The sequence below is a fragment of the Takifugu flavidus genome, chromosome 11 (genome assembly GCF_003711565.1).
Source record: "Takifugu flavidus isolate HTHZ2018 chromosome 11, ASM371156v2, whole genome shotgun sequence".
Classification (NCBI taxonomy): Eukaryota; Metazoa; Chordata; class Actinopteri; order Tetraodontiformes; family Tetraodontidae; genus Takifugu; species Takifugu flavidus.
Genome location: NC_079530.1, coordinates 12,196,845 through 12,211,373, shown reverse-complemented (window position 1 = coordinate 12,211,373; position 14,529 = coordinate 12,196,845). Strand labels below are relative to the sequence as shown.

Here is a 14,529-nt window from a genome sequence, read left to right as displayed (position 1 = left end):
TAGCACGGGTGTTTTTAGTTGGTTTATCTCCCCTAATTGAGTTTTACCTGCCGGTGGGGCCCCAGCCCTGTCCACCCCTTTTGTTAATTTTACTTTTGTATAGCTGCGTCATTTTTTGTTGAGTATTGAATTTAATAAAATTGTAGCGCATAACCCTCAATCCCGTCTCTGCCTCTGGAATAGAAATTTATCTGCGTGTGCCTGTTCACTGGTTAATTCCTGGGGTGAAATTCCCCAGGGGGCGTTGTCGTCAACCGTTCCACCTCTCCTTCCGCCACATAAGCATTAAATACTAATATCTAATAAAAGCTTAATGTTTATAATGCATTTTCTACCGCCCTCAGTTCGGAGGTAAGACACTGATTTGGTCTAAACACAGCAGGAGACAGTTGGACTGCACTCTGGCAGGTTCCTGTCACTTCACATAGTCACCACCAGAGGGCAACAAAACCCTGGGAAATTTACAGATTCGGTTGAATGATTATTTGTTAATTACTCTCTGTATGTTATTGTGCTTACATGTATTTTGCTGATGTGATTAGAATGATCAATATAAAATGAAAAATAAACATGGTAGCTATACATATTTTATCTTTTATTTCTATCTTAACAGTCTGAGTTGATAGTACAAAAATACATCAGATTTACTAGTTTCTATATAATTGTGGCACAATTTCCGACTGCACGTAAAAGCAGCAGTAACAGACCGGAAGTGCACTTGATGACGTAGAAGGAACTGATCTGCGGTCTGTTTTTGACACGCCTACATGTCGAGTATGAGCAACTGTGGCAGTGGTCGTGATTGACACGAAAACTGATCCTGAGTCAGTAGGTAGCAACGCATCGCTGCGGGAACCAGGAAATTGAAGTTGTTACGACTACTACTATCACCAAAGTCTGGCGACGTTTACTCGAAGTTTCCATTTTGCCTGAGTTTTGTTAATTTCTGTAGGTAAAGATGGACAAGCTCCGCCGTGTACTCAGCGGCCAAGAGGATAACGAAGAGCGCGGTCTCACCGACCAGGTAGGCGGTGTGTGACAGCTACGCGATAAAGCGCTAATGCTAATGCTAACTTTCTGGGACATTTCGTTATGCTTGTTTCAGTTTCTTCTTGCAACACAAAATTCACCCTTTTACTAGCAAACAAAATAATATGTATAATTTAAATCTACGGTTGTTCTATGCATTTTTTAAAAAAAATATTGAAGCGTAGTTAACACGAGCTGTTAATATCAAATTAGTTAGCCGATCAGCTACTTTCGTGTTGCATTTGATCTCTCTCTCACGCGCGCACGCGCAAACTTTGTGTTCATCTCACATTAACAGCAACTGTTATATTGTGCAGCTGTTTAAAAAAAAGTTCTACCTTATATGTTTGTGTATTTGCACTTTTTACATGCATTCAAATTAAGGACAAAATGAGGTAAGTTGGTCACGGGAACCTTCTTATAACTACTTGATCATGTGACGATATTTTCTCTTTTCCATGTGCCTCCTGATCATCTAAAAGCTGTTTTTGCTACTTGTTAAATGTCTGTACCGTCAGTGTGCTGCCAAAGGTGTTGTGGTTATTTAAATTATTGTGTTGAAGCACGACTTTATCTGTGTTCTTAATGGATTTTCTGCGACCTGATTTAATCATCAGTAGGAAGTTTGCAGCTCTTTGTGATGCTCATTTCGCTGGTGTTGTGACATCCTCCCATTGTTTCGCCCAGGTCCTGGATGCCTCCTCTCTCAGCTACAGCACCAGGCTCAAATGGTTCGTCATATGCTTCGCCTCCGGCATCCTGTGCTCAATACTTGTGAGTTCCCTTTTTCACCTAAGAAGAAAAACACCGTCTGAATTCTTATGGATATCAGGAACTTTCAAACGAGGGTGTTTACGAGCAACATTCCAACTGTGTCATGTGGCGGGTTTGAGCTTTCCTAAAACAAAGCATTCCTGTATCTTGTCCTTGCAGATTAAAGTCACATGCTTAATTTGTCCCTTAAATAAAGCGTGTCATGTCGTTCCACATGCCAGACGCTGATGCGTGCCATAATGCTGCCATATAGACTGAGACATAACCTCAGTCTGTAGGCAATGATGGGGAGTCTTTAGGAATGGTGTTGTAGAAAAAGTGAAGAAGAAACACAATGTCTTAGGGTGACACTGGCCAAATTGACTGAGTGAACCAGACAGACAAAATTCTAAAGGGGTGGAGGTTATATCATGTAGAAAAGGCTTTCAACCCATTTGTTTGACACAAGGGGGAGCTAGTGAACGTGAGCCTGTAGAAATCCCGGTTGGATTCATTTTTAAGTCATGTCAGCCTGAGGGGTTTCTGGGATTTGGGCTTTTAGCTTTGAACTGAGTTGATAGATTGACTTCAACTGCATAACTTTGTTTTCTGTTACCAGGGTTCAGCTTTGCTTTTCCTGCCAAATGGAATCAAACTTTTTGCCGTCTTCTACACAATAGGAAATGTTGCAGCTCTTTCCAGGTAAAGCTCATCAGATCCAGATGGAATCATCCGAACTCTACTGCTTCAAGTTATGGTTCTCCCCAGACATGGTGGGAAAACGGGGAAACCTCACTGAACAACAATGCATCATTGTCATTAGTCCTGCTTCCTTTTGGACAATCAGAAGCTCTGTGTTCTGCCCTGAAAATGGCAAAGTCTTTCTTTATAATTCCAAAATGGAAAAATGAAATTCTGCGTCGTGCTCGTTTGTATTGAGGAGCACCTCAACACCAATGATAAGTGGTTACCGTTCCTCACAGGAGGAAGGTCAAGTTTCTAAACATTTATCTAGTTTAGCTTTAGCTGCTGCTCCTGACCAGACGATACGTGGTCCCCATGCATCCCACAGCCTTTTATGGCTGAGATTTCACATTTAGAATGTGCCTATGTTTGAAGGTCTTGAAGGCCAACAGACTTAAATGTTTCCGCTAATGCAAACACGTTATGATGTGAAACCATAAATTATTCTCGGATAATCGGGCAGCCGGTTTCATGAGGACCAAACGGATGTTGTGCTGTTAATTATTGTTTCTGATGGCTGTTATGTAATGTTGTAATAGGATTAGACACCACAGGCCTTCTGTTTCATTAGCTTTATATATTATTTAATCTGGACAAACCACGCCTATTTCCCATATGGAACAGTGTCCATTTCACGTATCGGGTGCTCAGAAGGTTTAAGAGGAGTCATCCGTTGCGTTCACGCCCTTTAAATTAATCTATAATACCAACCACCAATGTCATATTTGAGGACTTCTAAACGTATTTTCAGTTTTATACAAATCCCTGTTGTACATTCATATTGACAGCGCTATATTAAACATTTTCTCCAACTCTAAAAATGTAAATGTAATGAGACGGCGTCTCCACATGTAGTATTTAAAGGCATCTTATCAGCAGAAGAGTTAGAGTAGGCATCGATCCCTCTCAGCGGACGGAGGCCGAGCCTGTCCTGCGTCTCAGGACCCGTCCTGCGTCTCAGGACCCGTCCTGCGTCTCAGGACCCGTCCTGCGTCTCAGGACCCGTCCTGCGTCTCAGGACCCGTCCTGCGTCTCAGGACCCGTCCTGCGTCTCAGGACCCGTCCTGCGTCTCAGGACTCGTCCCGCGTCTCAGGACCCGTCCGCGTCTCAGGACCCGTCCCGCGTCACAGGACCCGTCCCGCGTCACAGGACCCGTCCCGCGTCTCAGGACCCGTCCCGCGTCTCAGGACCCGTCCCGCGTCTCAGGACCCGTCCCGCGTCTCAGGACTCGTCCTGCGTCTCATCCGGCAGCCGTGACGCCGCCTCTACCCACTCAGCTTCGCTGACCTCGGATCTGCACGCCTCGTCAGCGGGGAAGGCCTTTGTCCTGTTACATTTACTGACGTCACTCATGCATCATCAGGGAGTCTCGGGCGCGTGGGGCTCACACGTTCTTAATCGTTACACCGGGTGCAGATATGGTGGCATCTTTCATTTTAACGTAGCTGTACAGAGAGTTGTGTCCGTTTACCCGCTTCTGAGCTATTTCTTATCATTCTGGAATTTTTACCTTTTATTGAAAGACAAAAAACATCTTTTGAATAATGATGACTAGCTATTTTATTGTTAACTGGGCTTTATGGAGAGCATTTCTAGGAAAATGTTTTGTCTGTTGGAAGACCTTGACAGAGAAATCCCGGGGAAGAGTCCAGGAAGTTCTCAAAAATATGAGGTTTTTAAAATGGCCGACATGGTTTATTAATCCCACTAGGGGATTGTTTTATCTGAATGAAGCTTTTTGAACGGCCGATAGAGCCCACATGCACATGCATTAAGGAAGAGGTAAAGGAAAGTGAAAAGGCTGCCCCAGAATAGTTCTTGTCCTTTTTGGTCTGCAACCAGGGGTTGAACCAAGAACCCTCTGCCTTTGAGCCCGGGCCCCTGCAGACTGAGCTATAAAAACAGGACGTTTAAAACACATGTTTCCCAGACACAACAGTGACAATTATGTGTGTTCACCTTCATTCCTGTCCTTTGCCAGCACCTGTTTCCTGATGGGACCACTCAGACAGCTGAAGCGCATGTTTGAACCCACGAGACTGATCGCCACAATCGTCATGCTGGTAAGTCCTTTTAGTGTCGGCTGGTTCCGTGGGTCGTCATTTCTTTCTCTCCTAAGTTTGACTTTGACTCAAAACTGTTGGTATTCCAACAGCTCTGCCTCGTCTTAACACTCTGTGCTGTGTTTTGGGTGAGTAGAAGATGCAGAATTTGAAACTATTCCCATCCATTTTCACAGGTGTTGTGGCTCAAACGGGTTTTTTTTCTTTCATTTTCAGTGGCGCAAAAAAGGCCTGGCTATCATCTTCTGTATTCTGCAGTTTTTGGCTATGACCTGGTAAGTGTGACTGGAATCCTTTCTCTTGGCATTTGTCCAACTGTCCTTATAGACTACAGGCAGCTGCTGACCTGGCTTGTCTTTAATGTCCACGAGTTAAGGTAATTGTGCCGCTGAGGCCTTAAGCTGACTTATAACTGCGAACAGATCCACGGGCAGTGTGCCAGCGCACCTTCAGCCCTGCCACAGCGGAAGGCTGCAAATGATCCCTCATTCCATTTAGTTTTTGGTTTCTTTCTTAATCGCCTGATTCAGTTCCCTGACAGCGGTAATTGATTAGTAGGTCGTCAGGCAACACAGTTGCAGCCTGGATCACCGGAGGCCTACTTAGACCAGACAGGCTGGAATTTCCACCTGTTCTATTTGCACATGAAACAAAGCTTCCTCAGCTCACCCCCAGCTTTGGCTGCAACTACCAGCGAACTGTGCAGTTAGAATACACACATCCCTGAATATGTACACACTCAAAGTTTATTGTACGTATTAGTAGGCAGACTAATTCACAAGGTTGTTTTTTTCCCTTAAATTTGCAAAAATTCTCCTTTTTAATGGCTGCATAAAAGCTTTTATTAGTTATAAATAGCATTTTATGTCTAAATGTCCATTTTTAGCGGAAGGTGATGCTTTAATCCTCATACTTGGCCTTCTGAATCCTTCAGAGTGGCTCCATAAATGGAACATAAGGAGTGGGTTTTGAAAGTTGTCAAATAAATCCCGTGAGTGATGAGTTTGGGCATGTCAGCACTTGAATGTTCAATAATTTGGACGTCTTTGCGCGGCGGGCTAACAATAGCTGGAGCGCACACAGAGACAGCGCAGCAGTAGGAGGAAGATAATGAACAAACATCAACCCATCACTTAACGGTCCTGTCAGAAGTGTCAACTGCATTTTTGCACCCTCGTGTAATCCAGACACTTCCGTCCTGCCTCCTCTTTCTCCGCCGCATCACCAAGGCAACCGCAAGTCACACATCTTAGGTTTATTTTTAACCAAACGGGGGCATCGCGCAGTCCCACGCAGGCACTCAGACGTCCGTATGAACGCGGATCCGTAAGATGTCGCTGCTGAACCGCGGAGGCAGATGGGGGCAAAGTCCCACAGGCAACATGACAGACTGTGGGAGGGGAATAATGGCACACACTGGCCTTTTTAGCATTTATGTTCCATTTACTGCGGTACAATAACGTGGAGGTCAAACAGATGGCGGCTGTACTCGCTCAGTATTCAGCTCCTCCACCAAATTCCTCCCATATTTGGAACATTGTCCTGTGTGTTGGATCATTGGATCAGGGTTCATTTTTGTGTAGTCGCTTCCTGCTCGTGTTTTTTGTTTAACGCCCCGTTTAGGTTTCAGTCACAAGATTAAATCACTTAAATTTGCCTAATCCCCAAGGCCAGGGGAGATTTTACTCTGGGCCCTCTGCTCGTGTCCTGGTTAAAGGTCGTTTGTGGTTTTACTCAAATTATTGGTTTGTTATAGATGGAATGTTTTGCCAGTTTTTATATCGCTTGATTTGCAGTTTATATTAAAGAATAACTGGTCACCAGCTGATTTTTGGTGTGCTTTCTCCTTCAGGTACAGCATCTCTTACATTCCATTTGCCAGGTAAGATGACGTGATTGTGGTGAATCATTTGCCCGCCGATGTTAAAACCTTTGCTGTTTGGTCCGTAGGCCGTGTTACTCCACCGGAACACAGCTTAAATATCAGCTGCCAGAATCAATGATTTAAACCGTTGACTTCACCTATGCTCTGGAATGTCTTGTGTTTAAACGATACTGTGGTGGTAAGGTGATCCTCGTGGTGACCCTTCTGGGGAAAAACATGTTATTTACCTCCAAACACTCTTTGCCGTCACCATATGGCTGTAATCCCTGCTGAGTACCAGCGCTGTGTCAAACAAATGGCAGCTTATTGTTTCGCACCCCTCACGGCTGCCATTTGATATTTGCTTTATCCATATTATCCAAATTAAATAGTTCCTTCTGGAAACGATGAGCCTGCATTAAGCTCTTTAGGATCAAAGCACATGAAAGATTAAAATAAAGATCCGATAGGTCAGCAGTTGTTGTCCCCAACGTCTCGTCAACAGTGGAGGACGGCGTGCGTTAAAGGACGGAGCGGAAGGCCTCGAGTGAGCACATGACCTAAAATGAAAGAAAACACATCTCGTGCCTTCACCGAGCCAACCAGTGAGGTGTGACGTATGCAGGATTACGTCTTGTTTGGTTTGACCCCCACCCGTCCAGCCCCCCCCCCAATTGTGTGTCATATATTAGGTTGACGCTTTCATCCGTTCGGACAGCTGAAAGACGTCCCATAGCCTCACGAGCTCCCCCATCCCCCAGCCTGGTTTCTGACAACGGTGCAAAGGGGAGACAAAGAGCCTTTCTCATACCGCTCTTAAAAAAAAAAGAACAAATTCCTTTGGTGAAATGCAAATTTGGTTCAGTTTTGAGAGAACTTACTCCGCGATCACGTTTTTAATAAACACTTTCCTGTCACCCTTAAGCTTCTTACTTTAATACGCTTGTCATGTTATCTGCTGGGATTGTTCCAGCCCCTTCTCTGTTTACCACACGCGGCTAAATAAGCGGAATGTTTTTATCTCGTCCCGTCACGTTTGACTCCCTTCTCTTCCCGTCCTTGCCGGTACCCACACATAAACTGATACCTGGCAGGCCACAGCACCGCATGGTCAAGAGGCTTGATCCTCTAATGTATTTGGCTCAGTTACCTATTTATACCACCTACTGGCGGAGGAGGGCGTTTAAACCGGCTCCATGCACAACCCCCCGGGGGCTCTCATTTTAGAACACAAACTGGAGAAATCTGTCAGCATCCCACCTCCAGAGAGCACAGTCAAGCCAGGCGGCACCAGTTAGAGGAAAGGTTTATTTTCCATGCATCGGATGATGGATAAATCATCTGAAGGACCCGTTGGTCTGCTGACCTCCCCTCCTCCACCACCTCAGACTGCTGTTGCCCCCCCCCCACCCCCCACCCCATATCTCCGTTTAACCTTGACGGGTTTCGCACCTCCTCCAGTGAAAATTTAACTGAGGCTGCAGGCGAAGTCTGCATAGCAACACACTGAATGCCAGAGCAAGGAGCCCCATCCGTGGTAACCATAGCGACCGCGTATTGCATCATCCTTCAACAGTGAGAGCACCTGGAGACGGGAAGCCCCCATCGCTGACAGCACGCGCTGCTTCCCCGCCACAACACGCTCACTAATTCATGGCGAGCCGCGCCCAAATCACCCTCACAACGGACGGGCGCCACTTTTGATTTTTTCCGCGTGACAGAGCTGCACCTCCCGTATCGTTGCCAAGCACCTCGTTGTTTTCTGCCTCTTTGTTTTGCTCTGTTTTCTGTGTTTTGTTCCGCTCATCTTTAAACACATTTGTCTTGTCTGTGCTTCTTACAGGGACGCTGTGATGAAATGTTTCACCACCTGTCTGAGTTAAGCTTCCTCCCTGCAGGGCTGAATTCCAAGACTGGTCCTACTCTACATAACTGCAGCTCTGAGACAGTTTGCTCTGTAAATAATGCTGTGATCTGTCATGTTTCTATATTTGATCTGCGAGACATGAGTCCCTTTAAATCTTAATGTATCTAATTAATGTACTTTATTTTCAGATGATTTTATGACATTTAGGGAACTTTGAATCTCTGTGTGCATTCATATATAAAGTGAACGTTCCTTCACGTTACACACTCGTATGTACATCTTCATTATATTCTGTATTGCCTGACAGACAATATAGAATATCACAACATCACTTCCAATATTTAACTGGCGAAAGAGATAGAAATTTAAATGTATGACTGCACCACCCCCCCCCATCAAATCCAATTAAAATTGCTCCACCTTTTTGTGATTTGATTTCCTGCCAGATGCAGCAATGATGCGTTTAGTTACGCCTTTCTGAGCACTGTGGTTTAAACATGACCTAATAACCTAGCTTGCACTGGGTCCTTACTTTTCCTCTCTCTTGGTCTCTACACACACACACACACACACACATATATATTTATGTCTAGCATGTGGTTGTCATGACAACCCCCTCTGCAAGATTCATAACCTCAGCCTACCCCCATTGTGTTGCACGTGTTCACATTAGCCTGATGATGAGCTAGGTATTGTTTTAGAGTCCGATCTTCCTATTTAAGGCAAAGTAATTGTTTTTTTTATAAAGGTTCTTTTTTCTTAGTTGAGTTTAGGATTTGACATGTTTTACCAACTTTGATCTGCAAAATTTTTAGGTTTTCCGAGCACTGATTCAGGCCTTTTTTCCCTACTTAATTCTACTTTGGAAGGCTTTCTGCTCCAGAGCCTCCGATTTCAGCGGTTTCATTAGACACTTGTATGATGTGGAGGATTACTGTGGACAAAATCTCCCATCAGCGCCACGTGCTCAGCCATCTTGGTAGAGACCCGGCAAATCCTGGAACGGTTAATCTCGGGGGTAGGATAATTGGGACGAATGAAGGCAGCGCAGTTGTTTTTGTGATCAGTTTTGTTCGCCCCCTCTTGTTTAAAACCATTTGTCTCTATATGAAGTCACAAATAAGAGGGAGCAAGCGACCTATAAACCAGCCTGTGTGCCCTTCCCAACATATTCATTTTTTAAACTAATATACTTGTTCAGCTGCCTAAAAAGAAGAACTTTCTTTATTTTCATGTGCCAAAGCAGCCTGTTAATATGTTCCATGACTGTAATTGCAAAATGCTTCCTCTGGCGATTTCGAATAAACTGTAGAAACAAGTATTGATTTTCTTTTACAGTCCAATCTAAAACTGCCTGACTGAAAGTGCATGACAAAAAGAGGCGAAATCAATATTCTCTGCATCCCCCGCATGGCTTAAACATGTCCTGTAGGCTTTTGAGGCTGGGGGACACGCGCACATCAGTGCGACGGAAAAGGTCAAAGCAGACTGACGCAACAATCATTTATTTCGGATGATTTTGTCCAGCGTGTTTTGAATTGATCAAAATTGCTTCATGTGCACAGAGATCTGATGTGGGCTTGATTTTGGGGGGGGGGGAGAAAACACGAAATGACATCACTACGGCTGTATCGTGGCTTTGTTCCGTGCGTCTCCTGGCCACGCCTCCCTGTCTGCCGGCTCATAAGGCAGCCAGTGTGCGTCTTTGCGCGTATTAGTCTGCGAGGACAACAGGTGCACAGGCGGTGGTCTCTATCCACGTCGCTGTCCGATGATGCCCGCTTTGCGCAGGTCTTCCCTATTTGCACCTCGGGCATTTGCACGTTTTTATATCCTGATTACTTCCAGCCGACAAAATGCCTTTTCCTCCCATCTGCCTCCCCCAGCGAATCTCCTCTCCTGGCCGGGAGCTGTTCGGGAAAAAGAAAGCCAGCGGAGAGCCTCCTCAAAATGAGCTCACCAGCAAACCCAGCAGGGACAAAGTGGGATCCGACAAGGAGAAGCAGTCGGTTTCTTGGACCTCTGCGAATTTAAGGAATCTGGGGCGAAGAGCCCAACAAGAGGTGAGAAAAAGCCCAACTCAGGTGGTGGATGCCGCACATGACACCCAGAGAAAATGCTCCTGGCTGGCGGTGCCGAAAACTCAGGAATCCGGAGGCGTCAGGCGATCTAGCTCCATGGACTCTAGCAGACAGCTCAGCGGCAAAGAGGATGGCAAGAAGGGCATCCAGTTCACCCTCAGCCTCACGCCCGAAGCCATTCTCGTCCTCCAAAAGCGCAACCTCGAGAAGCAGATGATGGCGAGGCAGCAGAAGTGCTGCGCCTCGACGGACTTTCGGAACAGGCGAGTTTTTCCATCCAAGAAAGCGCACGGAGGCGCCAGAGGCGGCGCGCCGGGCACCAAAGCGGAGGGCGCGGAGCAGGACATCACGGCTATTGTCAAAATCTCTCTTTTGAACGACCAGCACAAGTACGACGACGTGGAGTACGAGGAGGAGGATGGCGACGTGGATGAGACTGTGGTGAGGAAATGTAAGGAGTGGCTCAAAGGGGTAGAAAACGCCGCCGCCTTGGGGAAAGTCGACAAACTTTCCTCGGTGCCGCCGCTGAAGGGCTGCTGACACCTGGTACTTGACCTTTGCTCGCAGCTGATGATGGACTCCTGTGCTCATGTACTGACGGCTTTACGCACGTCGGTTGTCTTCGGCGCAATCTCAGGCTTGTTTTCTGAATTATTTGGCATCGCAAATGTCGCCAAACTAGGAGGAAACCATCTAAAAGTAGATGTCTGGACCGTGCTGGAGTTAGAGGAATGCACCTTCAACGCACAGCAGGAAAAAAGCAACGCAGTGGATCCCGTTGCTCCGTGATTTCCACGCCTCTTCTCAGCGTTTTCTTATCAAGTTTTGAATTAAACACACCACAATTCCCGTCTTTTGCACGTGTTTTTGTTTTCAGCTGCGCGCTTGTTGATCAGCAGGCGCGTCCGCGTGAAGGAACGCGAATCTCCTCCTTTGTGTTGGAGAACAATAAGCTGCCGACAACAGGACGCCGGCTGCTGAAACCAAACTGGACCCTACGTTTCCTCTGAGAGGGCTGCGCCCTATAGGGTTTAACAGTATTTAATATTTACGAATTATTTGTACTGTCAAACGATTTTATTTCCTGTCGATGATTTTATGCCTTTTGAAGTAAAGCTTTAAAAAAAATCAGCAGGTTTCTTTGATCCTTTTAATTCTGACGCTGTCTACTGTGCCTCTTCCATAATTCTCTCACATCGTGGTGATTTGGATTCTTTTCTCCCACATTTTTGGCCAGTATTTTAAAGGTTCTTTGTTGCTGCTGTAGCTACTCTACCTGGGGCCACTTGGGCATTAGTGTAAGCTTCTTAGACGTCCCGTTAAGCAGGGTGTGCACAGGGCCCATACCATGAGTAAATCACCCCAATCTGTCTTTTATTGAATAACAGAAACGTGCAAAGCGTGAAGGTCAGCCACATATTATCACGTTTGAATGTTCAGGGGGAGGAAGTGTAAAGAAGGAACTAAAACCGCTCTAGTTTTGTTATTACATAAAAGCACTAATGTAAACCTCACGCACTAATAAAGCTGCAGGGTCACAACTTGAACAAAGTGTGAGTCTGTGTGTACAGTGTGAACTGCAGTGTTTCCAGTTACTTGGAAACCAGCATGTGTGTGTGTGCATGCGTGTGTGTGGTGTCACAGCTCAGGCTTCAGTTTCAGATAAACACTTTTTCTGTCAGAACATTGTTGGGAACAACCCAGTTGAGTGCACGACCCCCCCGCTGAAGTGTGTGTACAGGCCAGTACGGTGTGTACCAAGGCCCATTCAGCACCGCCCGGCTCCTCTCTGCTGGTTTCATCTGCGGCTCTGTTGCGTAATCGCTCCTCTTTTGTGCTATTTCACTTGGGCCTTCTGTTTGGGTCCGTCTCCATGCCGCCGTCTGTCCCCTCCGCCCGTCTGTCCTCGTCCTGGGGGCTGCAGGGACCAAATAGGCGTTCTGAATGAGCAGAAGCTGCAGAATGGGGCAGCTTGGTGACACGTGGAACCACCGTGACCCAGCATTTATAGTTTAGACTTTTTTCTTACTTTCGTTTGCCTCTTTTTAGCTCCGCCCATTCATCCTCTGCCAGGCTGCAGCTGCAGTCGCTACACCAAATTTCCTTTGAATCTACATTTTAAAGGTAAAATAATGAAGCAACATGAGCATCCAGTAATGCTCCTCCGAGACACTTGGCAAAAAAGTGGTGGCAGGGAGCCACAGCAACATCACCGCGGTAACGGAACTGATAAATCCGCCTGTTTCCATCACCTTTTGTGAGAAGGGCAAAGCCGACACTTCCTGGACGGACTCAGCCTGTAAACTTTGCTAAGGGTCACTCAGCAGTAGCCTGTTAAATCCAAGGCCTTTTCCAGGACATCTCCGGATTCCTGGAAAAGGCCTTGCTGGTTTCAGGGAAATGACCTTTATTATTGCATTGTGGCACAAATTCTTTTCCTTCCCTCTTTTTAGCTCATTTTCAACTATTTAAATGTGTTTGGGTCCACAGAGTCGTGCAAAGACAAAAATGAAACTTCCTTTTGTGACATCTGTCGAGGATAAACCATCACAAGGATTCCAGGAGGATGTTATTGCTCACTGAAAAACCGCAGGGGCAGAATAGACTCCTACAAAATAATGTCCTCGAATGCAGGACACGGCGAGGGCTTTGGAGGAGAGGAAGTGGCGCTCCGGTGTTTCCGTGGTTTCCGGGCTTCTGTGTGGGACGCTGCTCCTGGGAAATGAGAGGCTAAAAAGGATTAGCAAAGACGTGTCTTCTTTCTGTCTTTTAATCTTCAGACAAGCTCACTCCCACTCAAAATGAAATTCTGTGTATTTGCTGTTGCAAAAGGATGAACACCTACACAAGAGCCGGACCAAACGAGTGGAGTCCTGGTCTCAGCCCCAGCAGGAGGAGTGGGATCCATTTATGCGTTTGAAATACAAGCAGGCACTGAAATCAACAAACACACTGGGTCCTTTGCACCACGCGATGTTTTTCTCTGTGTTTTAACCTTTTAGTGAGTTGGTGACTCCCCACAACAGTGCGAACTGTTTTTCGTCGTCCTGTAGCGCCATCTACAGTCAAACACCAACCATGCGCCTCACTTTCCGGGTCATTCTGCCCCCTCTTAAATTTACCAAATTAATAACATCAAATCTTTTATTTCTTACTCTAAATAGCCGACAGAATAATAGAGAAAATGCTACAACGCTAACCTCCACTGTTCTTTATTTTCCTTTGGCTCCTTTTGCTTAATTTAATCAAATTCATACATAAAATTCAAGACTTAAATATTAAGAGGATCCAATCTTTTGAAAGTATGAAATCTTTAACCACACTAATGTTGTTGTTGTTGTTGTTGTTGTTGTTGATCAGACGGTGCAGTTACACGTTTGCCCTCACGGGGGCAGCATTACACGATGCTCCACGTCCTTTACTTGAGTTGTTCTTTTTTTTTTACTATAACAGTTTGTTGTAGGGACACCAGATTTTCCCACAGAGCACTGTTTGTTTATCACCACAGTAACTGTCTGGGCTCAAATACACACATATGCATATCAAAGCTGCCGAGTTTAAAAGTTCACACCTTTGACTTTTCCTCTTTGACTCTTCAGTGACATGCATATCATTAACGGCGAGCGCATTTAGGAAGGACTTTAGGAGGACAAGATGCCGAAATCATCCCAATAATTAATCAGGATACATAACTTTGAAGTGCAATCAGCAATAATTAGGGTTTTATTGTGTATAAATATGTCCATATATTGAGTAAAGATACATAAGTTTTGGTCAATTTTTGGATTTACTGATTGGAGACACCGTTCCAGCATAGTAGCATTCCTTTATATTTGAACCATTATTTCGTGGTGATTTGCCAGTTTAAGAATGATAATTCAAGATAAAACAAAGTAAAACGGTAATCTAAGCATGGAACATTTGCACCGGCGTAGTTCCTCACACTGAGGCCGTTAACAATGCTCCTTGGGTACCGGCAGGGTTTCACAGCTTTACTTTGAAAATATTCATTTCCTCTGTTTTGTTGTCGGCGGCCTGAGCTGTTGTGGTTGACTTTGATTTTGACTGTCTCATCTCTCTCCAGGTGTGAAAAGAGCCATAAGTCTCAGAGCTGCCTGTCTGTGTGT

At 45.5% G+C, this 14,529-nt stretch overlaps 2 protein-coding genes and 1 long non-coding RNA gene across 4 annotated transcripts; 2 read left to right on the top strand and 1 right to left on the bottom strand.

The window, feature by feature from the left end:
* The first annotated feature begins 805 nt into the window (after positions 1-805).
* Positions 806-9,639, top strand: sft2d1 (SFT2 domain containing 1). Its single transcript, XM_057047544.1, has 8 exons — positions 806-1,024; positions 1,717-1,803; positions 2,402-2,484; positions 4,509-4,590; positions 4,683-4,718; positions 4,807-4,865; positions 6,443-6,472; positions 8,298-9,639. Exons 1-8 carry the CDS (start codon positions 959-961, stop codon positions 8,335-8,337), a joined length of 483 nt encoding a protein of 160 aa, XP_056903524.1. The 5' UTR covers positions 806-958; the 3' UTR covers positions 8,338-9,639.
* A 366-nt stretch (positions 9,640-10,005) lies between these two features.
* Positions 10,006-11,533, top strand: prr18 (proline rich 18). Its single transcript, XM_057047543.1, has one exon. It carries the CDS (start codon positions 10,178-10,180, stop codon positions 10,940-10,942), a length of 765 nt encoding a protein of 254 aa, XP_056903523.1. The 5' UTR covers positions 10,006-10,177; the 3' UTR covers positions 10,943-11,533.
* Positions 11,534-11,871: 338 nt separating this feature from the next.
* Positions 11,872-13,452, bottom strand: LOC130533835 (uncharacterized). 2 transcript variants are annotated; one of them, XR_008952679.1, is made up of 3 exons: positions 13,248-13,388; positions 12,432-13,132; positions 11,872-12,320 (listed from the first exon to the last, which is right to left on the bottom strand). It is a non-coding gene; the product is annotated as an uncharacterized LOC130533835 (long non-coding RNA). The 2 variants fall into 2 exon arrangements; XR_008952678.1 differs by having other exon boundaries at positions 12,432-13,452.
* Between the last annotated feature and the right edge of the window lie 1,077 nt (positions 13,453-14,529).